General features: G+C 36.6%; 1 protein-coding gene across 9 annotated transcripts in view; it reads right to left on the bottom strand.

Annotated features, from left to right (window-relative positions):
• The window catches only part of LOC109418595 (E3 ubiquitin-protein ligase RBBP6), a 115,128-nt gene that overhangs the window by 40,384 nt on the left and 48,584 nt on the right, over positions 1–26,160 (bottom strand). For 7 of the 9 annotated variants that reach the window (XM_062842241.1, XM_062842246.1, XM_062842248.1 and 4 more), the window contains one exon: positions 14,629–14,964. The exons of 1 other annotated variant lie outside the window; for it this stretch is intronic. In XM_062842241.1, coding sequence (XP_062698225.1) covers positions 14,629–14,964 — 336 coding nt within the window. The remainder of the gene's footprint in view (positions 1–14,628; positions 14,965–26,160) is intronic. One more of the 9 variants, XM_062842245.1, reaches the window with a different exon arrangement.

Raw genomic sequence — 26,160 nt, 5'->3', positions numbered from 1 at the left:
CTCCAGAGACGCTTGAAAGGGTCATAGTGGTGCTCTTTCCTCGTCATGATCCGAGTCCTTGATCTCCTTTCGTAGGACCACTGGGACTAGGGTTGATGAGAGGAGGATCACCGATGAGAAAATCTTTTAGTTTAGGGAAGGCCACAGGTTCGGACGCAGTTCCAAACTGTTGTGTCTACCTACATCTTGCAAGAAATGTAGTAGCTACCTATAAGTGGTAGCGCCTGGTAATATGCCTGTTCGATACGGCGGAAAAGTAGAAGACAATCCTTTGTTGGTTCGGGGTAATAGCTTCATATTATGTTCAAAAACGGATTCTTATGTTTTCATCTAACGACGTTCCGAGCCAGGCAAGGATCAGTAAGCAAACTTATGACAAAAAATGGGGATTCAACCCGAAAATGACCCATTGGATCATGAGACTCAGAGTTGCCTATGCATCTTTTGACTTGTCTGATGTATGATAGCCAAGCAGCTATTATTGCTTTGAAATCAGTAGCATGCACATGTTTGAGAGTACATTCAGACGCTTCAACAATTAGCTGGCCAAAATCTGATGAAGTGATTTTGGGCTCCATGGCACTTTGAAATTGAAGGAATCGAGCAAGGCGACATGTTAGCAGGACTTGGATTTTTCATCGATCATAGGACCAGAACCATTTTGTGATGTGTTTGGTTGTTAATGTTTCATAATAGGGGTACTCACTAAACAGATTAAATTGCTGCGTAAGCCATGATTTTCTGCTTATTTGAAATGTTTCATGATTTTGCGAATGAAATAATCGAAGATTGCCTTGGTGATCGTGACGTTTAATCAGTTTAAGCAGTTTACGCCGTTAAGTGAATCCCCCCAATGTTTCATAAAGCCGGACGTTTCAAATACCCAATTCTGGAAATGTCTAAAAAGATCTGGCAAAAGCCTACGGGCTACGGGCCATACAAATTTCTAAAATTTGGTATGGTCGAAAATCTACGAGGAGGAGAAGCGGGGGATTCTGAGGTTGCCTTATTTTAGTCTATATAGTTTATGAACAGCGCCACATACCTGTTCTCAACTATTGTTTCTATTTTGGCCAATCATGTAGGGTAGAAGCATCAGTTTTGGTCAGTCGACAAAAGTGCTGAAACTACACCTAATGCGAGGTATGCACTTCAATCGCTCAAGTAATTTTCGTTCAGCGCATTATTTTTCCGTAACCGGAATGGTCAAGAAATTTAACATAGCAAGCCCCATTTGATTTGACGTTTCGTTTCAGCTCCGTACTAGGATCCGGAATAAAGCGACGCTTTATTATTTCTAAAGCGATTCCTTGCCTGAATTTTCCACGCATCGAAATAGGCCAAGAAATTTCTTACGATCTGCATACTACCCATAACATAGTTTGAAAATATGTTATATATTGTGGCATCAATTATGATTACATAAACCATAAATGGAACAATTTGCAATATTTTTGAATTTTATGGCAACCAAGTAAGTGAGTGCTTTTTAGCGTGAACCCCGTTGGATTTTTTCTATTTTACCGCAATACTCCACTGACGGTTCCGCATTGTTGAGGCCCATATGAGAGCTGATTTCTAAGAAAAAACTTTTTTTCTACCAATTCTGTATAACACACTATGGTCACAATAGATGACTGGCCAACAATGAAGCTTCTGCTCTAATTGTTATTTTGTATGTACTATATTTTAAAGCGTTATCATGACAAGTCTTCATTTCGGTTTCGAAATAAATTTGAAAGATGCCCTATAGGTGAAATATATATACACTAGGGGTAGGCGGGGCAATATGCAGAATGGACACCCTCAATATGGACAGAATGGGGGCAGAATGGACACCCTCAATATTTTGAAATATGCGAGCTTTTTTGAACTTTTAATGAATGGAGAACATATTCCATTTATCTAAAACGTAGTTTCACACGCAGAAAAATAAATTGTAAACACGATTAAATTCTAGTTCAAATCAACCGATTTTTCAGTTTACTATAGCGACAAACTGATTTCTAGTTCAAACTGAACTGTTCTATTTTTTTGATAATACAATTATTTTCATTTGTCGAAATTTTTGACAGTTTGTTAAAACAAACAGAGATATTGTATTTTCAACATGGAATAATTGATTGATTCAAACGACTGCACTTTTGCCACTAACAAACCCGGAATGTGATTGTGTTGGTGACGGCAGCAACTGCGGCAGCTCGGAAATCTATTTTTAGACCGTCGGTAAGCGGATGGGGAGGAGAACGACTAGAAAAAAGACAAAAAAGGCGAAACCGATAAACTTTTTGTGGATGCTGTCGTGAGTATCTGCGCGTTATCCATCACGGCCAAAGCTGCACTTGGAAGTTGGCGTGTAGGATTTGCTGCACCTTCTTCGTTGTGGCGATGATGGGGTAAGCATTTTATAGATGTGTGAGTGCTTTCGGACCATGTTTATGGTTTTTATTTTGTTGAAACAAATGAAATTTTTGACATTATATGAAATGATGGTAGTCGGTTGTTTTTATCGATAAACTCTAAATGAAAACAATTAAATATAACTTTGGAATAAGTAAATTATCAGTTTGAAAATCAACCATGCGTTTTATTGTTTTAAACAAGCGCCATTTTTCTGCGTGCAGGAAAGAAACATTCGAAATTAAAATTATACTTGATTTTACACGAAAAAGTTGCGTCCTTCGTTTTTTGTGCATGGAAATTATAATTTTCACAACATCTAAAATAAGATTTAGTGATTAATTTATTGCAGGTCGATTAAAACCTGATATATCTAGAACACATGCAAGTAGTTTTGCTGTATCTACATGCTTAACATGTTTATATTTTCTTCTTTATTATATCAAAAATCAAGTTTGGAAATATCTTTTGCTACCGGGGCAAAATGGACACTCACCTTTTTGAAAGAAGCGGCAAGGGAAAAATATAACCTAAATTACAAACCAACCAAATTCTTCGATTTCAGTATATTTTCGGTTGAATGTTCACTATAGTAGACATAGGGTGAAACAAATTGGTCAAAAAACGACAGCAGTGGAAAATAGTTGTTCTAGGCACAGCTGTACATGCCGACAAAAACGAAGCTTCCCGGATAAAAAATTACCATTCATTACATGGTAAATATTATTAACGTATGACTGGTTTGATTGTTCACAATAAAACACATAGTAGATATATTGTTACTTTTTACAATAGAAATCAAGCCCATATAGTTCGTACAATAAATGAACATTAGCTTTATTAGTGACTAATTGATTCGATTGTTTTTCAATAGTTCTACAATAATTAAAAGTTACTATCAGTAAAAACCAATTTAAGTTGTTTTTATATAGTTGCAAAAGTGCCTGCAAAGTTCTCATGGACTTTTTATTAAAAAAGAGATTATTTCTCAATTACACTTAAAACAATTCGTAACAAATAAATAACAATAAATATTATTGTTGCTTGGATCATGTTTGTATAATCAAATACAAAATCACTTGACATATTTTTTTTATAGTTTTTGTTTTAAATTTGAGTACAGTAGATGTTTCGGTTATTGAATGTTATTCGCTAAAACTTCAACGACTGACAGGCGTCAAGCCGTGTTGGCAGAGGAAGCTCTCAATAAATAATTGAGGAAGTACTTATAGAAAACTAGCTGAAAAGCAGGTTTTAGCCAAATGAGGACGTTACGACAAGAAAAAGATGAACAATGATTTTTCTACTGTTTTCCAATAAATTAAAGGAATCTAGTAAATAATAAACTACCATTGATAACAATACAAATACAATTTGTTTAATGGGGTCAATGAAACCGATGTTAAAATAAACATGCAATAATATTTGTTGTTATGTTAACAGATTTCGCCTTTGAAAAACCAAAGCATTCATATTTCTCGGTAACATTTTTCTTCAGCATTTACAGATACTAATGGCCACATGAATTGTGAACGATTTATGGTATGGATCATACGACCTGAGGTCTGACTTGTGATATTTGGCAGTTATTTGAAAAGATTGATGATAGATCTTATCAACAGCTGCCAAGCAACACATACCAGACAGACATCAGAAAGTTTCAGAAAACTTAGTTATTTAACTTAACCAATCGGTTGAAAGATGCCATTTGTTAGAAAATTCAATAATCTTTCGAATAAGGGTAAAAAAACCAGCGATAAGTTTGACCATTTTAAAGTTATAGCCAGTTAAGGCAATAAGAGTCAAAAACATGGGGAGTTCAATAACTACGTAACGTGACCATATGCGTAGAACATTTTTTTTCACCATTTATGGTCCTCTATCGCCCTTTAAAAAGTTTGCACTCAGGAACCTAATACCCTGTATTGTTTTCTTTTGAAAATTGCCCTAAAAATGTCTCATAAAAACACAATACATTCTATTGTTTTTCGCGAAAAAGTGTATGAAAATTTTCTCAAAATTTTATGGTTAAGATACATAACGACCACCATTTTTTATTGTAAAAGTGCCATTTACTATTCGCCAAATGGTATAGAACAATAAGGGTGATGGTGAGTGTACCGTGTAAATTACAATACGTTTAATGGTGAATATTTTTCGAAAAAATGGTGTTGTAACAATAAAATTTATCGTATTTTTATGATATTTTTTATCAGGGTTTATCCAAAACAGCCTGAATTTAAATTAACTGAACAAAAATGAACTACTTTGGCGTATCATTCAGCCATAATAGTTGTTTTGTAATGAAATGACTTTATAGGTGTAGATAATGTACGAAATTCGTAAAACTCTCATGGTGTCCATATTGCCCCATCAGGCTTGTCCGCACTCAGCGCATGAAAATTTTGCTCTTTTGATTTACATCCCATAAACCATCGTATTTATGCAATCTTCCTATCTTACCTGATAGATGGATGTTGAAATATCCTTAATGTCATTTCGAACTGTCAAAAAATCGCACCGCAGTGCCACACTGTGCGCGCAAAGAGAATTTCACCCGGGTGAATTCACCCCAGTGAATTTCTCTTTGCACGCTCAGTGTGGCACTGCGGTGCACGTTTTTGACAGTTCGAAATGACATTAAGGATATTCAAACATCCTTCTATCAGGTAAGATAGGAAGATTGCATAAATACGATGGTTTTGATGGTGTAAATCAAAAGAGCAGAATTTTCGTGCGCTCAGTGCGGACAAGCCTGTGCCCCATGAGGGTGTCCATTCTGCCTCGTATGCTTGAAGACGGTCATGAAAAACTAACATTTTTCAAAACATTTTTTGAAGTGGATAAATCATTTTTCTTCGTGAGCATTCTTATGCAATAGATGCAAAATAGACTTTAAAAGGATACATGTATCAAAAAACTAAACTTTTTTTACATCTTGCCAGGTAAAGTTGGCAAAAACCTTAGGGTGTCCATATTGCCCCGCCTACCCCTACATCAAAGGCCTCAACGTGATTGGGGTTCATTTTTCGCTTCGGGAAACATTTTCACGACATCTACTGCCTGAAGGCACTATATTGCGCCTTAGTACGTTCGACCTTGGAGTACTCAGCTGTAGTTTGGGCTCCATTTTACCAAAATGAAATTCTACGATTAGAAAGGGTCCAGCGGAAGTTTGTCCGATATGATCCAGTGGAATGATCTAATCAATCTCTCCAGATACTTTAATTGTTGTAAATTCATCTCGACCTCTTGAGTGTTCGCCGAGAAGTCGCTAAGGCCTGCTTTGTAAAAGGTCTTCTATAAAGGGTCTATGTCAGAGTGCCAATACGAACCCGTTAGGCCAAGACAAGAGGTGTAATAGCTTCAACCGAGCAGTCTCCAGAGACGCTTGAAACGCATAGTGGTGCTCTTTCCGCGACATGATCCGAGTCCTTGATCTCCTTCCGTAGGACCACTGGGACTAGGGTTGATGAGAGGAGGATCACCGATGAGAAAATCTGTTAGTTTAGGAAAGGCCACAGGTTCGGACGCAGTTCCAAACTGTTGTGTCTACCTACATCTTGCCAGAAATGTAGTGGCAACCTATAAGTGGTAGCGCCTGGTGATATGCCTGTTCGATACGGCGGAAAAGTAGAAGACAATCCTTTGTTGGTTCGGGGTAACAGCTTCATATTATATTCAAAAACGGATTCTTATGTTTTCATCCAACGACGTTCCGAGCCAGGCAAGGATCAGTAAGCAATCAAAAAATGGGGATTCAACCCGAAAATGACCCACTGGATCCTGAGACCCAGAGTTGCCTATGCGTCACTGGTCTGGTGACTTGAAGGAAACGAGCAAGGCGACATGTTAGCAAGACTTGGATTTCTTATCGATTATAGGACCAGAACCATTTTGTGATGTGCTTGGTTGTTCTCTCAAAATAAAGATGATAGCATGGGAACATGAAATTTAATTGGGAAAACACCATTTTGCAAGATTGTTTCATAATGTTTCATAAAGCCGGACGTTTCAAATACCCAATTCTGGAAATGTCTATAAAGATCTGACAAAAGCCTACGAGGGGTTCTGAGGTCTATTTTTTTACTAATAGTTGTTAAACAATCAAATAAAAAAAAAAAACATAATTAATACTCGGTTGATGGGAAAACTGATTCAATTTTGAGAGTGAATCGCCTCCGATTCACTCTCAAAAAAGAGTCGACTTTTTTGATCGATTCAGTAACTCATTTTCGAGATTTGAAGAAAAATGTCGATTTTCGATGTGAGCCGACTCCTTTTCGTATATTCCTGCTAAGTTTTCAAGGAAATCTGGTTTCATGGCACGTACGTTGACGGTATACACAAACGCCTGAGCATAACGTTATTAAAATGCAGGATACACAGATTTTCCTTCATACCATTAACGAGTCGAATCATTTGTGCGAGCCGGCCGCACAATATAAAAATGAAAAAAATGATCAATTGGTAAGGATTGCGATGTTTTGCGTCGAATCATCATTAAGAGCGATGTCAAGCTAACTCTTTTCGGCACTCGTTGTAATCGTAATGAAAATAAGTGAATCGTGACTCTTTTGAAAAGAATCACGGTTCACTCACTCGGTTTCGCGAATCGATTCTTTGAGTCGATTCGCGAGTGAGTTACCCATGTCTAGATCACTTCCAGCATCAATTTTAGTATTGAAAATTCATAAAATTTTGTCACTTAGTACGGAGATTGAAATATTCTATTTCAGACGCTTTCACATGTTAGCCTTCCATCGCCAGCAGCTGATCGTGTGAACAAACCGTTTGACAGACGTGGCCCCGGGATGTTGCGGACAGCGACGAGAGCGACAATCTGTATCTTGTACTATAATATCTTTTCTCCTGCGTGAGCAAACTCGCGCGCGATTCTAAATCATTTTCTCACGCGCGAGATTTTCATGCAAAATCTCGCTCTCACGAGTCAAGCGCCGAAATCTCGTTTGCATGTAAAACGAATCAAAATCAATTTTAACGGCATTTAATGTTGGTGTATGCTAGATTTGCTTATGTACTATCATATAATCCTTAAAACTTCATGTAAATAATAAGAACACCAAGAAATAAAGCAATGAGTGAAATTACGAGTCAACTCATGCATGTTTTTTTCGGCGGTGTGTTTGGCGAGTCAAAAACTGCGCGTGAAACAACGCAACCATGAGATTTGAGAATTTGAGTTTTCACCTACACTGAGCAAAACATGGTTACAGCATCTATAACTTGGCCATTAAGTATGAAAATCAACGTTTGTCTGATCAATTATGCACCACATGGTATATATTTCTATATATTGTTTTTAAACAAACCATTTTTGATCTGCAGCCGGTAAAAAGTTCAATTTTGAACAAGCTTTTCCAATGAAAACTATGTATATGTTCAACAGATCAGATTGATTGCAAATTATACAATGAATCCATATGAGAAAAAAATATTTGAGGTTTACGGTCATATGTATTAGTTATAGTGGAAAATCTGACCATCAAGGCGTCAAAACGTTCTAACGTCACGGTAGAATATGTCTATAACATTTCTCGCGCTTAGTATCATACGGGCGTAACTACAATGATCGATTTCTCTTCGTCGATTTTCTCTTTGGTTAATAACTTGGCCGGCAAATCATTTTTGGTTGTTTTCGTTGTTTTAGATGTTAGTCCTAGTCGTCCTTTAATGAAACACACCGAGAGTTCATCCGAATATTGGTCATATTTCCCGGAATAATCCGAAGAGAAAATCGATGAAGAGAAATCGATCATTGTAGATACGCCTGTATGATACTAAACGCGAGATTTAATTATCGATAGTCATTTTGTATACAAAAGTTGACTCATGGCAGAAACGAAAACGCGAAGATTCTAGGAAAAGGGCACAACTATTTGACGAACAGCATTGCAAAGGGATTTATTTCGGATCAACGGGCGTTGATAGGGGTAGCTGCGTCTGATGCGGTTCCTGACATAAATTGTCTCTAGCGTTCATTCGAAAAGTTGTGTGTTAATCGAATGAAATTTGGGAAACGTTCAAGAAACGAAAAACGAACGCCGAAACAATTTATGCCTTGTTGATTCCACGTTTTCTGGACGATCCATCGGTTCCATCTCGTCGGTTGCAACGTGGCCAGTTTTCAGCTGCCGATCTTTAGTAGGTAAACGTTGAGATTAGATTCATTTGATACACATCTCTGGGTGGTGGTTGCTCACACGAATGACTTTATTGCTGATCATTAACAGTGTGTTACAGTGCTTTGATTAACAAAAGTGTGTTTTATGCTTCTTGATTTTTGTGTCTCTAAACGAGAGTCGAAGATAGAGCTTTCTTCGTTTGCTCTCTGTTATTTACTGGATCTTGCAGCAAGCTGGTTCGTGGATGTCTAGCTGGTTTAATACAGCATGTCGGTTCAATGTAATATCATTTCCATGTGATAGATTTCTTGCTCAATCCGTTCGGAGCACCAACCTCGTAGGTATCAGCAATCTTCTGTGGTTTTAGTTTATGGCGAATCTTAATCATATAATGTCGGTATCACAGATAATCACAGGTTGCATGGTTTTTCTTCACATTTACTGAACTCAATGTAACTTATTTAACAATACTCTAAACTTCTCGTGTTTCACGATATGTAAATATATATTTTTTAGGCTTACATAGTAAGTACTCTCTTTTATAATTGCTTTTCTCTGTTTTCTTTTGATCAAATATAATATCAACAAATTGATTTTTTTTGCTTGAGAAACCACAGTATTGAATAAAACTCAAGTCGTTGTGTATTGCGATTTTTTTTATTTTTTGTTCCGAACTTAATAAAACTACCGAGTATCCTTTTTGATATGAATGACTCCTCATGCAAATCAAATGGGTTAATATTTGAGGTGAACCACGTTGAACATATGGTATCCCAACCCTATGATTATCTTCTGGCAACTTTATATGCTGTTTTGTGTTGGCTCTTTATCATTTGAGCCATTTTGTAGGAGCGAAAAGTAGGAAGTTTGAGTAGTTTTGTATGTCAACAAACGTTTTTTTCACATATTAAGGATGACGAACTTACGTGGTTTCTCAAACAAATTATACAATGACACATAATCATTAAAACGTATATGTTTTAGGTAAAATATCACAGACTATTTTGTATGTATTACATACATAAAAGGAAATATCTTGTAAAAGGAATAAATGGAAATATTTTCATTATTTTTTTTAAATATACTCTGTGTTTGTATTTTTAGTTTCTATTGAACAACAGTTAACATTATAATATAAGATTTTTGTTATCAGTCTTTTGAACATATCATATACAGTATCCTGTTTAAAATAATTAATTGTGAACATATTTTTAACCCATCAACCCATATTCTGAACAGTTGGCGAATTCAAAAAAGATTTTCGTTTTTTCGGAGCAAAATATTGTACCGAGACTTTGATTACTTATTTGATGGACACCGACGATTTGCACCGGTCTGTAAACCAATCATTATGAGCAATGTTATATTGATTTATTTATGATCGTGTTCATAATTATGAATAATAAATGTGCACAATTAGGACCAAAGCGTTTATGGTGTCTATTACGTTTATAGTGTCTATTACGAACACTGAAAAACATATCTATAGATTACGGACTAAAAGTTATATTTCGATATAGTTAAATTTGTACGTTTAGCTAAAAAATGAACATACTTAATGGTGTTCAGTGTAGTATCCCTAGAGTTAGAGATGTCTATATAAATATATGAACTTTTATAGTGAGATTTTCTTAAATGTTCAAAATCATGGTTTCTGGAAACAGGCCCAAGTAACATTTTTTAGACAAATAGACTAAAAGAAGTTCTTAGAACCACCATAAGACCAACGTAAAAGGTATTTTGTTTTATAATGGTTTTCAAAACAGCTACAAGACATCTCGATCAACAAAATGTTACTTGGCGAATTACGACTATTTCACTATAATGGTACACAATTGGAAGGAAAGGTCACACATACTCAATTGTAATGTTTTTTTAATAGGCAAAACTCGCAAACATGGCTATTTTAGTAGCATATTTGGATAGACTTGAAATTATATGCCGTGCGAGATCCTTATTATAAGCAGCTTCATATACTGAACAGTTGATAAACATCATTCGTTTTATAACCTAATCGTTACGGACAAGTTTGTTTTTGAGTAAATTCTGAAAATGCAGTCAGTAGTTGTTGATAATAAGAAACGTTAGTTGGGAAAATCTTGTCTGTAAATAACCCAAGTAACATTTCGATGACCAATTAGTGTTGTATATGTTTTGAGAGCCGTCAGAAAATCTTATACCTTTTATATTGGTATTATGATTGTCCTCAGAATCTCTTCTAGTTCATTTGACTAAAAATGTTTGGTAGGTACTTGAGAATGATTTAGTTTTACACTTTATTTGCAACTGCTAAGAATATGGATCTCGCACGATATTAAGAAATAAAACACAATCATTTCAGTATCGAGGACAGTCTCCCCAGTACAATGTAATTTCCAGTTACAAGAAAGGCAAATTTGAAGTGTTACAATATGTCATAATTAGGGTACCGAGTCACTTGGACAATGACTGGTATTTTGGGCTATTTTTTGCTATTACCAATTGAATTAAATTGTTGTTCACGGTTAGCTACTATACGTATCTCACCACATACAAAAAAAAGGTCATTAGGTTAAAACCTAACTGAGTTATATCGGAAAGGTGACCAAAATACAAGCCCTGCCGATATGGTTTCACTTCCCTACAAGCAGTGTCACACATATTTCTCGTCATTTACCTATTAGTCTTTGGAGCGATAGTTTCAATTTTTAAGCTCAAACAGTCTCAAACACCTACACATACACAGCATGTTTTGATTACCGACTTCGGTAATTTTTTACTGGGTTTTTGAACTGCTGACTACTCGGTAATGTTTTCCATTACCGAAGAGACAGTAAATTCGATAATCGGTCTTCTGTCAAAAAATAACTGAATTAGGGTAGGACGGGGCAAGATGGCCAGCCGGGGCAAGATGAGCACCCCTCCGTTTTACTACTTTTATGATGAATTTTGCCCAAACAACTTCATAATCCGTTAGAATAATGTTCATCCTACTTGTAAACCTGATAAAAAGTACTTCATAATGAACGAATTAAAAAATATCGTCAAAATAGTCAAAAGCATGGATTTTTATCATTTTCTTATAAGAAATCATCAGAATAAAATAAGGTTTTTATGTCAGAATCAAATTTTTACCATAATTCTGGTTATCAGCCAACATTACTAGCTTACAGCAAAGCATTTTAATTTACATTAGAAAATATTTTCTAAAAACAAACATTAAAATTTATTCAATTTTAGTTTTTTACTTATAGTGGGGCAAGATGAGCACCCATTATTCCCCATCAGGGGAATATAGAAAATATTTTGAAATTATTATAATCCACTCAATAGTGCCGAACATAGGTTGCCGTAACCTCTACAACTATTTGATTGCGTAAATTCCTAAAAATAAGCAACTTAATAATCGTTTATTGTTTTTCGGGTCATTTTGTATAAAATATTATAAAACCGCACTTTTTTCAATAATCGAAAAAAAATGATAATTTTAGAACGTGATACCATAGCTATAAACAAGGTTCACTATATCAATCACTGTACAGCAAATTTAGTGTTAAAATATTGGGATTTTAATGAAGTGCTCTTCTTGCCCCGTAAGGGTGCTCGTTTTGCCCCGTAGCATGTTCGAACTGACCATAAAACATCTTTTTTGTTTAGTCAAATAAATCATCCCTATTGTGAATTTTAAACCCTCCCATGTTTATGGGTGATAGAAAACATGATATAGAAAAGAACTACTGAGAGGTACTTTGAAAAACTGTGTTAACTTTCAATAACCTCAACGTGATCCTTAGGGTGCTCATCTTGCCCCGCCCTACCCTAGTCAGTAATTTCTGGAAGAATAAATATTACTGACTTTCAGTAAATTGTTTGATTACTTATGATTACCGAGTTTTTCAGTTACCCGAGCGGCACCCCGCTACTCCAATAATTTTGCATTTATTTCATTGCGATTTCCACTCATTTCCTTTAATACGGGTGGAACGGAGGCTTGGTCTCTTTTACGACTGCCAATTCCGGGATAAGCAGTACAGAAATGAGCTTACGAGAAATAACACGGAGTTCGATCGGTACTGGAGATGACTGGAACTGTTGCAAACATCCGGCGTGATGAACCTCGTAGTCAGCGCCGTTTCCGATCTGGTTCCGTGTAATTACTCACATATTTCGCCAACTTTTGATCAAATCTGTATTGCTTCCCTTGGAATTGGCAGAATCAAGGAACATTTCGACCTTCCTGCCTGTTGAAAACGTAGATTTGGGAAAAATTTGCACGCCCGTTGCTGCTGCTGCTAGTGCTACGGCTGTTAATAAAGAAATCGTATTTTTGACAGCTGCTTACGAAAGCAGCTGTGTTTACATGTTATATTACTGAACTCTCAGTAAATAAAAACAATTATTACTGGAGGTCGGTACTTTTTTCTGCTGACATTTTTCTCTTTTCGGTATTATATCAATATTACTGGAAAAATAGTAATCGGAATTACCGAAGCCAGTAAAAAGCAGATTTATTTACCGAAGAATGTTATCTTTCCGGAAAAAGTACTGAACTGTCGCTAATTTTGCGATTTAAAGTTTGAAATCAGTTAAAATATTTACCGAACCCGTAAATCAAGAATAACTGTGTAAGCGACCAAATCAACTGTCTCCTCCTGACTTCTAGCGATATTTCTCAAAATTTAACATTTTAATGGCATAAGAACCAAAAAAAAACATCAAGAAGAATGCTTTTAGAAGTTTATTCAACATTGTTATGACTTTTATCATAGATCTCATCGTGCTGGGATTAATTCTCTTTTTGATATGTGCTGGTTAACTGGTTATAAGAAATAAAGAATGCAAGTAATTTTGTCTAACTTAACCGTATTGCCTTTACATCGTTCTATCTTTCTAAAAGATGAGCCACGTGAACACTATAGTACGATATAAGATTAAATCAACAACAATACCATTTTGACAGGATACTTTATACGATTTACAATGAAAATAGTCAATATAATAAAATCCAATGGGAACATAAATGTGTGGAAATAACAACGTTGTACTTAAATAAAATATTTTTCGGTCAACTATTAATCAGTGCATCGGTTGGACGGCATATACCATAGCAGTAAAAGCAGTTTGGACAAATACGGGAATGATAATGGGAACGTACAACACAATGCTGTAACTTACTGATATTTGAATGTTGAAGCTGAAATAAAAGAATTATTATACAGAACAAGTTTTTTTTGTATGGGACGTGGGGGTTCCAAAGAAAAAAAAAAATCAGCTACATTTATGGGCGAAAGGATTCGTCACAAAAAGGATGTGCAATTTGAACCACGGTTCAATTGAAGTTTTAAAGATAGCGTGAAGGAGAATCAACTTTTAGTTGAATTTACATAAACAAGGAGTAAAACAATTTGGAAATTTAAAACATTAATAAATCCAAAGAGAAAAACAAGAAGAAAAAATGAAACTTCTAAAAAACACTGATTTGAATGAATCTTAGTCTTGATTGACGAAAATGAATAGATAAAAAAACTACTACTTCCGATAAAAAAGGGAACACGCTCCAACCTTGCACCGTATTAACAATTTTCCGATCACAAAAGTTTCCCTAGTAGTATGTTATACTTAAATCTATTGAAAACAAATATTTAAAAACTAATACAGTTCAGTCTTAGTGTTATCAGACAAAGCTGAGAAATCTTGTTACATACTATTATCCATTGTACAGTACTGCAACAATATATCAAGCAGTAAACATTTCACTTACAAGGGTATTGAACAGTGGAAGTTGTAAATTCTCAAGCAAGGCCTAAACATGTGCTAAGAACTCTTATGACCCGCATACAATGTTTAGAATTTGTTTGGCACCAAATCAGACCACATTTACAATGTCCACCTAAACCCCACAGCGATTATTCATCGCCTCTGCCCCATATAGTATTATTTGACACACTTTAACTCAATTTTACTAGTTGTCATCACGCGCGGAAGCAATCGCTTCGCGCTCAAATAACTTAATGTCATCGAAACGTACCAAAAACGGTACGCAAACGCAAACAAAACAATAACGTATGTACTAGACAAATGAAAGACAAATAAGGCACAGTACCTGCTTGGGACCGCCGAACTCGGGGGCATCGCTTGCTGTGGCGGTGGCGCATAGTGTCCAGCCGGGGGTACACCGTGTGGGGGCATAGTGGCTGCTCCGACCACTCCCGGTGGCACGCCGTGACCGTGATGTGTCGGATCATGGTGATGGTACTCATTCGGTACTCCCGGTCCCATCGGGTGGCCGTACTGATCGTGCTGGGGTGCCTGCACCGGTGGCCCTTGCGGATGGCCACGATCATAGCCCCGGGGAAAGTGAGACTGATAGCCACTGTCCCGGCTGCTGCCACGACCACGTGGACCACCTCTGTAGTTTCCTCCGCGGCCGCGGTAGCTGCTGGGCAAAAGATATATAACATTTTAACGTGATCGAAATTTGGGTAATTCTAATTCTAGGACTTCTAAAAACTATTGGCATGCATTTCGGATATTTTGAGTTGGGAAAATTAAGCCACTGCGTCCAATAAGCTGAGCTTTTGTGGCATAGTCAAATTATACTTAGCATCTCAAATCTGTTAAATACGGTTATTTTGGCCAAAAGCTATTCTTTCAATTGTTTTCCATTGAAGTTTTAAGCACAACAACGCCACAGGATCCACATTGGCTCAGCGGTAAACGCGTGGATAGAAAGAACATGATGAGGGTGACAGGTTCGATTCCCGGTCGGTACACAAAGTTTCCATAACATAAATTTCTTTGACTTCTTCAGGCATAGGGTACCGTCTATGTACCACACCAGTACCCGCTTACTATTGTAACATCAAGTTTACACGCATACCGTGCGAGCACCATATTATAGACAGCTCCATATTTTGAACAGTCGGCTAACGCAAAATAGATTTTCCTTTTATGAAGCATCATTGGCGTATCTAGGATTTTTTCCTAGGGGGTGCCTGGGGGGTGCCAGTTCCAGTGGCTTCCAGTATCAGGTATCAGAAGGCCGGCTCCAGAGGCACGTTATCCTCCATTTGGGACATTTGTGCCATCGCCATACATATAAGCCTATTTCATCATTTACCTGAGGGAGAATGGGACAAGGGATGGAATAGGATTAGGAAAGGGAAAGGTGATGAAATAGGAAGGGGTACCCTAGAAGAGGGAATGAACGCATAAGCGCAATGGGAGCTCATAGCCCATACCACAATGGGTTTATTCAGTGCCCTGAAAAGGACGCTGTAAAACGCATAAGCGTAAAGAGAGCCTATAGCTCAATGGAGGTAGCTTGTGACGTCATGCGACTTTCAATACGACATTGAAAGGCACGTCATCCAAAGCATCCTCAATATTCAAGAAATTACCGCAAAACCTGCGTTTGAGCGAGTACTTTCTTGAAAACATATACAACTTTTTGTAAAAGAGTCACTATGGACATCCCAAATTGGGACGCATGTGAGTTCACATGAGTAGGTACGTCAGCCAGACGAACATCACTGATGTGATAAGCGACAATGCGTTTCAATCTGAAACTCATTCCATCTTTATTCAACGCAAGCACCCTTTCGGGATAAAACTACAGAGTAATTTCACGCCATGAAAATACCCCATAGAAAACTACAAGAGTTCAAAACATGTTTGAAATACTCAAATCCCTCTGCAGAAAATAGGACAAAACCCCATTTGCTCCTGGAGATTTGAATTAAGCAGAGCTTTTTAGGGCCTACTAAGTCGATTATATAGCTATAATTCTCAAGCGGAAGCTAGAGATTCGTAACCATACAAAAGAATGGTTTATCCGAAGATATTTTGAACTCGAACAGATCAGAGTTCCATTCAGGAATACCTCTTGCAGTCCGCACAGACCACAGAGGACAAGCTTCTTTCAAAGCAATAGTTATGGTACACCACAATAAAGGGCGTTATAGGTACAAAACCACAATGAAACTCTCTTGGAGTAGCAATGGAAGCGAGTTATCCACAAAATGTGGTCGCAACCAATTAGTACAGGTTTCCTAGTTCGTTGAGCAGGGACGCCTGAATACGCAAATTTTGCGAAGGAACACTCGAAAGTGCAAAGAAGGTCAAATGGAGACTCCTCATCTGACACATGCCAACCAGTCAACTCATGACAAATTCTGCTCATGCAGAGATTGGTTAGGTGCAATTCTATGTTAAGTTATCCATGAACTGTACTACCTAAGTAAACCATCAAACTGAAGCATCTCAAATTAATGTTTGAGCTACTTCAAATGATGTAATCATCGTAGCAATACTGCCAAATATCAACGAAAAAATGCTGAATACAAGAGCTTGCTTGAAGGCATCCATAAGGAAAGGTTGAAACAAACAGGTATTCTAAGATATAGCATGCTCGAGGCACGACACTTCATTTATAATGAAAGAAGCAAAACTGGGTTCACAAGGTAATCTATACAGAAGTTACCCTACGAAAATGAACTTTTTGAAGTAGAGCCACTTGGGCCACGCACGCTTTTAACGGTGAAAATTGATCTGAGGTTTCCTAGCCGTAGCCACTACCCAAACTAGACTGAATTACACTCTTCACAATCACAGCACCAAAAGGAAACATCAACGACAAACCAAATCGGTGTCAATTGATAAAACGCCAATGGCGAAAACGCATTAAGCGAAACCATATAGGTAGTAATGTAAGCTTATTTACAACATTTGAATAATCCCGCCTTTATTTAGCCTCAAATTTGAGACTTAAGAAGGGCAACTGATTATCTCGGAGAAACACAAGGTCCACTGCACTATTGCTCCGGTTAGCGCACTAAGGGCGTAATACTGTGGAGGACGCCCCAATTCTCCACAGGCTCCGTTTGTGGTTAGGTTTTTATTAGACCCCCCTAACCATTCATTCCTTGGCACGGTAAGCATAAAGCCGCATAACACCATGAATTTGGGGTCACCTGTTTAGTGGACTCTTACCACTGGATCAGGCGGTCCGTAGTGTTATTCTTAGCCAATTGAGACAACCGCTACCGACACTACACAGCTATCTAGGCTGATCGGGAAAAGAAGTTAACATTGATGGCTAACTTCCGAACGAGCCCGAACAGCCTGAGAATAACTTTTTAAAGGGTGATAGAGGACCATGAATGGAGAAAAAAATTGTTCTACGCATATGGTCAAATCTCAACCGTTACGTAGTTATTGAACTTCCCATGTTTATGACTCTTATTGCCTTAACTGGCAATAACTTGAAAATGGTCAAACTTATCGAAGTTTTTTTACCCTTATTCGAAAGATTATTGAGTTTTCTAACAAATGGCATCTTTGAATCGATTGGTTTAGTTAAATAACTAAGTTTTCTAGAGCAAAATGGCTAAAAATTGTGTATTTTTATTGGGGTTTGTCAATTATCTTTGAAACATGCGTAATAAGTTAAAATTCTTTCTTTGGCAAAGTTGTGGCCCTTGTTACACTCTACAATTCGTTTTTTGACACTAAACTTCTATCTCTTATCGTTTTGTTGCAATTTTGATTTTAACATCGCATTTCAGATCATAAATTTGCAACTGTCATGGAAAGCACTTTTTTGCGCATTGTGCCGCACATTTAAATCAAAATTGCAAGAAAACGATAAGAGTTAGAAGTTTGATGTCAAAGAACGAATTGTAGAGTGTAACAGAGGCCATAACTTTGCCAAAGAAAGAATTTTAATTTATTACGCATGTTTCGAAGATAATTGACAAAAACCAATAAAAATACACTATTTTAAGCTATTTTGCTCTAGAAAACTTAGTTATTTAACTAAACCAATCGATTCAAAGATGCCATTTGTTAGAAAATTCAATAATCCTTCGAATAAGAGTAAAAAAACTTCGATAAGTTTGACCATTTTCAAGTTATTTCCAGTTAAGGCAATAAGAGTCAAAAACATGGGAAGTTCAATAACTACGTAACGGTTGAGATTTGACCATATGCATAGAACAATTTTTTTCTCCATTTATGGTCCTCTATCACCCTTTAAAAAGTTTGCACTCAGGAACCTAACACCCTGTATATGCCGAGTAGGTATTCCTTCGGTAATTTCAATAAAAGCTCTTTCGAAAATTGTTGTATAAATTCCTTTTATAATTCTAATGAGAATTCTTTATCCAATTTCTTCGAGATTTTTTCTGTAATGATTTAGAGAATTCCTGCATCAGATTCTTTCAGAATACCTTCAGCAATCCCGAAAATAACTTGCTTCGAAAGTTTCTTTGGGAATTTCATCAGCAATTGGTTTGGAAAGTTCTTGGGCAAATATTTTGGAGAACTCTCCGATTATAAATCTGGGAACTTGTAATTTTTGTTTTTTTTTTTTTTTTTTAAATCGGTTTTTTTAGAGCGCTTACAGTCATAATTCAAAATTTGCATGCAAATTCTTACAGCAATTCCTTTTGGAATTCTTTCTAAAATTCCTTCAAAAATTCCTTTGATAATTTCTCTTTTCTCCGACCTTTTTTTATGGAAAATTATTTGGCAATTCCTTAGGAATTTCTTCGGCGTATTCTTCGAGAGTTTCTTTGAAAATTTCGTTTTAAATGCATTCAAAATTTTTAATGGAAATTTTTTTGGCAATTCCTACATGCCGGCAATATATTTGGATTTGGTCAATTTACTTTGAAAACCATTCATATTTTCTTCCGGAATTCCTTAGGCAATTCTTAAAGACATTCTAGAACAACTGCTTTAAAAATTTCTTCGGTAATTTTATTGGAAATTTTTTCGGCAATCCCTTTGGAAAACTTAACTGATATTTCTTCTAGTTGAGGATCCTTTCAAGAACTCCTTTGCAATTCATCCGACAATTTCATTTTCATATTTCTTCGGCTATTCTTTTGGAAATCGCAATTCCCTTGTGAATTCTTTGAGCAAGTCCAATTGAGAATTTTTGAATTTCAAAAAGAATAGTCTAAGAATTTCCACAGAAATGCCTGAAGAAATACCAAAAGAATTTCCAAAGAACATACCTAAGAAATTAGGAAATAAATCCCTAAAAATATTATTTGAGAAATTTCCAAATTTTGGTCCTAAGGAATTTCCAGAGAAATTGACAAAAAAGCTTCCTATGAAAATTTCGAAAAGATTTACTGAAGGATTTTCCAAACAAATTGCCAAAGGAATTCTCAAGGAAAGTGTTAAATACTGAAGAAACTCACAAAAGGACCGCCGAAAAAATTAGCATAGCATGAATACTTGCACAAATCTTGGATGGAGTTGCAAAGTTGAATATTTCCATTGACATTGCTGATGTCGCTACTATCTACAATGTCATAGATTCACTCAGCTCCACACACCTGGCCAAGTCCTTGCAAGCATTTATAAATCCCTTCATCAACTTAGAAAGAGCCCAGAACTGAAGCATCTTCCAATAGATGAAAGGATGTTGAAAATAGCGAATTTTCAACTTATATGCAGATATAAAGTAAATATACTGAAGTAGAATTAGTTATAAATAAATAATATTGGAAAGATCTCACCAATTGTTGTGGGGTTTGCCGATCATCTACACCTTGTCCTTTTTTTACGTCCATGCTTGGCTGAGCGACAAAAAAATCTACCGCTAGGAGAATGAGCAAACTCAACAGTTTTATATTTTTTAAAACATCTTCGTGATTAGGAGAAGTGTACAAAAATATAAAAATGTGTATTTTGATCATTATTTTGTCGGTAGAATTTTTTTTCGCTAAGCCAATAGTGGACGTAAATCAAGGTTTAGGTGTAATTGGCTTGATAAATGTTCTTCTCTGTAAAGAACAACACAATACTCCGCAAAGAATAACACAATACTGAACACTTAACACCCGCGCATCTATTGTTTTGATTTTCACTCGAGACAATAGCGAACGCGATCGATTATGCTGCCATACTCACCCCTACAGGAGTGATGCATGCACAGCCAAGAACAACACAATACTCACAAAAGGACCGCCGAAAAAATTATCGATGAAATAGTGAAAGGAATTGTCAAAGAAATTTCGGAATAAATTTTCAAAAATATGCCAACAAAATTTGAAACAAATTGCCGAAGCAATTTTCAAATGCAGTGAATATAAAGTTAATGAAATCATGAAGAATTACAAAAAATTCGTTCAATGGTTCCTGTTGACTCACCGGTCAACTATCAAGAGTAGTGAAAGGAGGGCACGAGATTCCGATTTCTTAATATTTATTAGGCACATTAAAAAATTCCTGAAATTCAACCTCATTAGTCACAATTCAATTGGGGCCACACTCAACTTACGTTTAGTTCTTTCGTGCTCTAATTCCTCCTATCTTCGTCCCTTTATGGTGTATGGTTCCAAACTTCTAGCGGCAAATCTGTTTCTACTGCATGTAGATAAATTAGGGTCTTAATTCAACTATGATTATCTGATCAAACTTACGATAATATGTTTCTATAAACGATCTCCAACGCAGTTCAGTTACGGTTAGCGAATATGCCGAAGTCTAGTACAGCTTATCTTTAAAGAAATTCATTTATTGTTAAAGATGATAACTTGAAGTGTTAGCTGTTAGATTACCTCGTTTCACTAATTACTTGCAAAACAATTATAACTATAATGAGTAACTGCAAAAATTCTATAATAACAATTCGAGAACCACACCGCAATTTTGCCTAATCATTCTCCTGACCATCTCATGTTTGACGTCCCAGCATTTGACAAGTTGCTCTGTCATATTGAGTGTTCTACCTACATCTATCGAGTTCTGTCGGGATCATGGTACCTCAATGAAGATCGTCCTGATAAGGCGCGTCGACCGAGGGGTCGCAACACTCCCCCCCAGGTACGCCAGGGTCCTGGTTTACCAATTCTTCGCGGCGAACATCCAGTACGGCGATCTTCGTTGCGGGTCGCTCGTATATTCCAGTCACAGTTTGTACCGTGGCTGATCTCACTTGTCCGTCCTTTGCACGATTGACAGAAATCACCCTACCTTTAGGCCAGCAATTTCTGGGAAGATCTGGGTCGACGACTAGTACGATGTCGTTCACTTCTATAGGTTTGACGTTAGAGTACCATTTCGTGCGTTTAGTCAGCTCTGGCATATAATCACGAAGCCAACGTTTCCAAAATAAATCCGCTTCTCTTTGTGACGCACGCCAAGATCGTCGCAAAACTAAGGCCCTATCGTCCAAACGTGTAGCGGGTTTAAGTCCACTAGATGAACCCAGAATGAAATGATTCGGTGTTAACACCGGAGCTTCAGGATCGTCTACCGGAACATGAGTTAACGGACGTGAGTTTACAAGGTTTTCAATTTCAGCTAGGGTATTCCGCAGGACTTCATCCGTCGGATGTCGTGTTGGAAGCATTGCTTGTAGGTTGACCTTGACCGTCTGGACGAGGCGCTCCCACGCACCGCCCATGTGCGGGGAAGCGGGTGGAAGGAATGTCCATTGAGTGTTGTGGCTTGTGGTGACCTTTTCTACATGACCTACATAGCTTTCCATTTCTATACATTTCCTACATTCCAACCGAAAGTAAAGCATAACACCAAACCTACCAGTAGCAACCTTAAAGCGCTGAGTAGCAAACAATCAAACTTCCTTATTCACGCCACACCAGAACCAGGTCATAGTATAATAAAACATAGGCATGGTCGAGTTGCGAGCGTGCTCTCAACAGCTGACCGTATAGGCTTAAGAGAGTGAGAGCGTGAGTGACGCACTTATGTGAATGTTCAATTGAAGTAGTAGAATGTAAGCATGTAAGGTAGCTATAAGTATTTGGAAAAATAAACAAAAGGCAATCAGTTTTGATCAACCGCGAAGTTGCGTGACTTGTGCATGTCAATTAATCCGAACCATCCACGCGACTCGCTGATGGCGACCGGACTAAAGCGAACCGTATTAATCGCGATTTCCATATCGATTTTAATTATTGCAACAGTGATTGTGGTGAAAATTTTAAAAGAAGAATTTGACAGCTTGTGTGAAACAATGAAGCAAGCGAAATACATCACCCTTACAAACTAAAGTGAAACAAAAGTGAAGTAAAAGTGCAAAAATGGGCGCAACCGAATCTAAAGAAGAAAATATCATTGTGGCCCAGCAAGCCCAACAAATTGCTCCTGCAGTAACAAAAAACAGTTTAGAATCGAACGACATTATCGCAGCATGCTTTGTTCTGGCTATCTTAGCCATATGTGCATATTTCGCGTGGCGCTGTTTTAAGAGAGAAATTGATTTGCGAATAGCGAAAAGTAACAAGAGTTCGCGTATAACAAATGTATAAACAATGTGGTGTGACTAATGATTAGAGAAAAATAAATTGAAGAAGTAAAATGTCCCGAAGAAGATCCATCGTAGTTCAAGCATGAATCAGCACAGTGGTTCCACCAATAACCAATCAACAAATCGTCAAAATGAAGATCATCGCCGCATTCGTCCTCTTCACCACCGTCGTCGGAGCCCTGGCAGCAGAGGAATACAGTGCACCATAAAGATAATTGATATGTGATCGGTATGTACAACCAAAAACAAGTAGATGAACTATTATCAAATCTCCAGCAAGAGCTGAAAACCCTAAGAAAATCCCCAAACAGGAAGTATTTAAAAACGACCCTGTTAGATAAACTAAGGAAAGCAAAAGAATTATACGAAAATATTTTATATATCTTAGAAGACTATGATCAATATCATCAAAAAGCATTATTAAGAGATGCTCGTTCTTTATTTAGTGAAATAAAAATATTCATTGATATCAGATTAGACTATGGTAAGCATTTGATTAAATTTAAAGCACTTGCGAATATAATAGTTGCATTTTTTAAACTTCGAAAAAAACATATACAAACAAACATGTTCGATTATAAAACGGCTACTTCTTTGGTACAACCATACGATGGTTCAGTTGCGGGGTTAGATGCATTTATAGATGCATCCAATCTTTTATTGGAAATTATTCAAGCTGGTGAGGAAGAAATAGCCGCAAAATTCCTCAGAACTAGACTTACAGGAAAGGCTCGTATTGGATTGCCAAATGAAGCTATAACAATCCCTCTAATAACCCAAGATGTTAAAAACAGGTGTCAAGATAAAACAACGCCTGAGAGTATCATAGCAAAACTTAAGGCAATAAAATCGAAACAATCGAATCAAAAATTTTGCGAAGAAGTTGAAAATCTTACTATTCAACTGAAAAACGTATACATCGAAAATAAGATTCCAACAGATGTTGCTTCAAAAATGTCTACGAAAGTTGGCGTAGATGCCCTAATAAATGGTGTTGGCAACCCAGAAGTAAAACTGATACTTAAAGCGGGGACATTTACGGATCTCAAGGATGCGATCCAGAAAGTGAATGAAAATCTTCCAGAAACTGATAATTCTGCACAGCTACTTACATTCAACAGAAACCGTAATGACCAACGAAAGTACAATAATTACCAAAACCGTTATCATCAGAATAGCAGCAACAAACAATATGAGAATCGTAATAACCATGGGCATTTCAATTATCGTAATTTAAACGGTAACAATAACTATTCTATTAGGAATAACACAAACAATTTGCAGAATCGTCCACAGCCACGATACTTTAACGGTTATCGACGAAATAATAACCGGAACAATAATGCTAGAAATGTCTATGTGACCGGTGTTGACACCGTTCCAAACCTGAATACTGAATCAGAAAGGCTAATGCAACCTTTTGGAAACATCCAACAAAGAAATACAAATCGAGATTTTTTAGGTCAAGTGGATCAGCTGCCCCATTCAACAACTCGAGGTCCATTTATACCATAAATCTAAAGGCAGCGAATTATGTCAATCTTTATTTAGAGGATAATCGTAGATGTTCTTTCATAGTTGACAGTGGTGCGGATATTTCAATAATTAAATTAAATCGAGTACCGCCTCAACAAATAGTCAATAAAAATAAACGATTTCAAATTAAAGGTATTACGCAAGGAATTCAGGAGTCCTTAGCTGAAACGATAGAAACTTTACATTTTGAGAACGAAATAACATTATGTCACAATTTTCAAATCGTCGATGCACAATTTCCTATTCACACCGACGGTATATTAGGTCGTGATTTTCTAACTAAATTTAAATGCAATATAGATTATGACCATTGGTTATTAACGTTCAGAAATTTCGATCAAGAAGTTTCAATACCAATTGAAGACACTTACCAGAATAGCATATGCATTCCAGCACGATGTGAAGTAGTGCGAAAAATTCCAAATTTAAATGTTTCAAAAGATTGTTTGATAATATCTCAAGAGATACAACCAGGTGTCTTTTGTGGTAATACCATTGTATCAAGCCAAAGTCACTTAGTAAAATTCATTAACACTACTGGTTCATCTGTCGTAATTTCAGATTTTATTCCAAAAATTGAAAGTTTAGATAACTACGAATTGGTTGAAAGTACACGTTGTAGTAAAACCCAACAGCAAAGAGTACAAGAAATTTTTAAATTAACTGGAGTTGATGAGTTTCCTCCATACATCAAAAATCCTCTTAAGAATTTGATAGAAAAATACGAAGACGTTTTTTCGCTCCCAGACGAAAAACTAACAACAAATAATTTTTATACCCAAAACATAGAACTGACAGACCACAAAGCGGTTTACATTCCAAATTATAAAATTATTCATGCACAGAAGGATGAAATCAACCGGCAAGTAAACAAAATGCTAGAAGATGACATAATCGAACCCTCAATTTCGCCATTTAATTCGCCAATATTATTGGTTCCAAAAAAGTCTAATAATAATGAGAAAAAATGGAGATTGGTAGTTGACTTTCGTCAGCTCAACAAAAAGGTAATTGCGGATAAATTCCCTTTACCACGTATTGATGTTATTTTGGATGAATTGGGTCGTGCTAAATATTTTAGTACATTAGATTTGATGGCCGGATTCCATCAAATCCCTCTTGACGAAACATCAAAAAAATATACAGCGTTTTCCTCTCCATCTGGACATTTTAATTTCAAGAGATTGCCATTTGGGCTTAATGTTAGTCCAAATAGCTTTCAACGAATGATGAGCATAGCAATGGCTGGATTAAATCCAGAATGTGCTTTTGTTTACATAGACGATATTGTTGTTATTGGCTGCTCTGTCAAACATCATCTGAATAATTTAGCAATAGTTTTCGAAAGATTGAGATATTATAATCTTAAACTGAACCCTATGAAATGCAAATTTTTTAAGACCCAAGTTACGTACTTAGGCCATAAAATAACTGATTGTGGAATTTTGCCCGATGACTCCAAATATAAAGTTATACGTGAATATCCCGTACCTACGAATGCAGACGAAGTACGTCGCTTTGTAGCTTTCTGTAATTATTACAGAAAATTTATTCCTAATTTTGCGGAAATTACCAAACCACTCAATGATTTGTTAAAAAAGGGAGTTAGCTTTAAATGGACAATTCTTCATCAAGAACGATTCAATGAACTAAAAAGTTGTTTACTTACCCCACAAATTCTAAGCTATCCAGACTTTTCAAAAGATTTCATTTTGACAACAGATGCTTCAAATATTGCATGCGGAGCTGTGTTGTCTCAAAATCATGCAAATGGCGATTTACCTATTGCATTCGCCAGCAGAGCATTCA

Source organism: Aedes albopictus, chromosome 3, assembly GCF_035046485.1.
Source record: "Aedes albopictus strain Foshan chromosome 3, AalbF5, whole genome shotgun sequence".
Taxonomy (NCBI): domain Eukaryota; kingdom Metazoa; phylum Arthropoda; class Insecta; order Diptera; family Culicidae; genus Aedes; species Aedes albopictus.
This window is presented reverse-complemented; position numbering and strand designations above follow the sequence as displayed.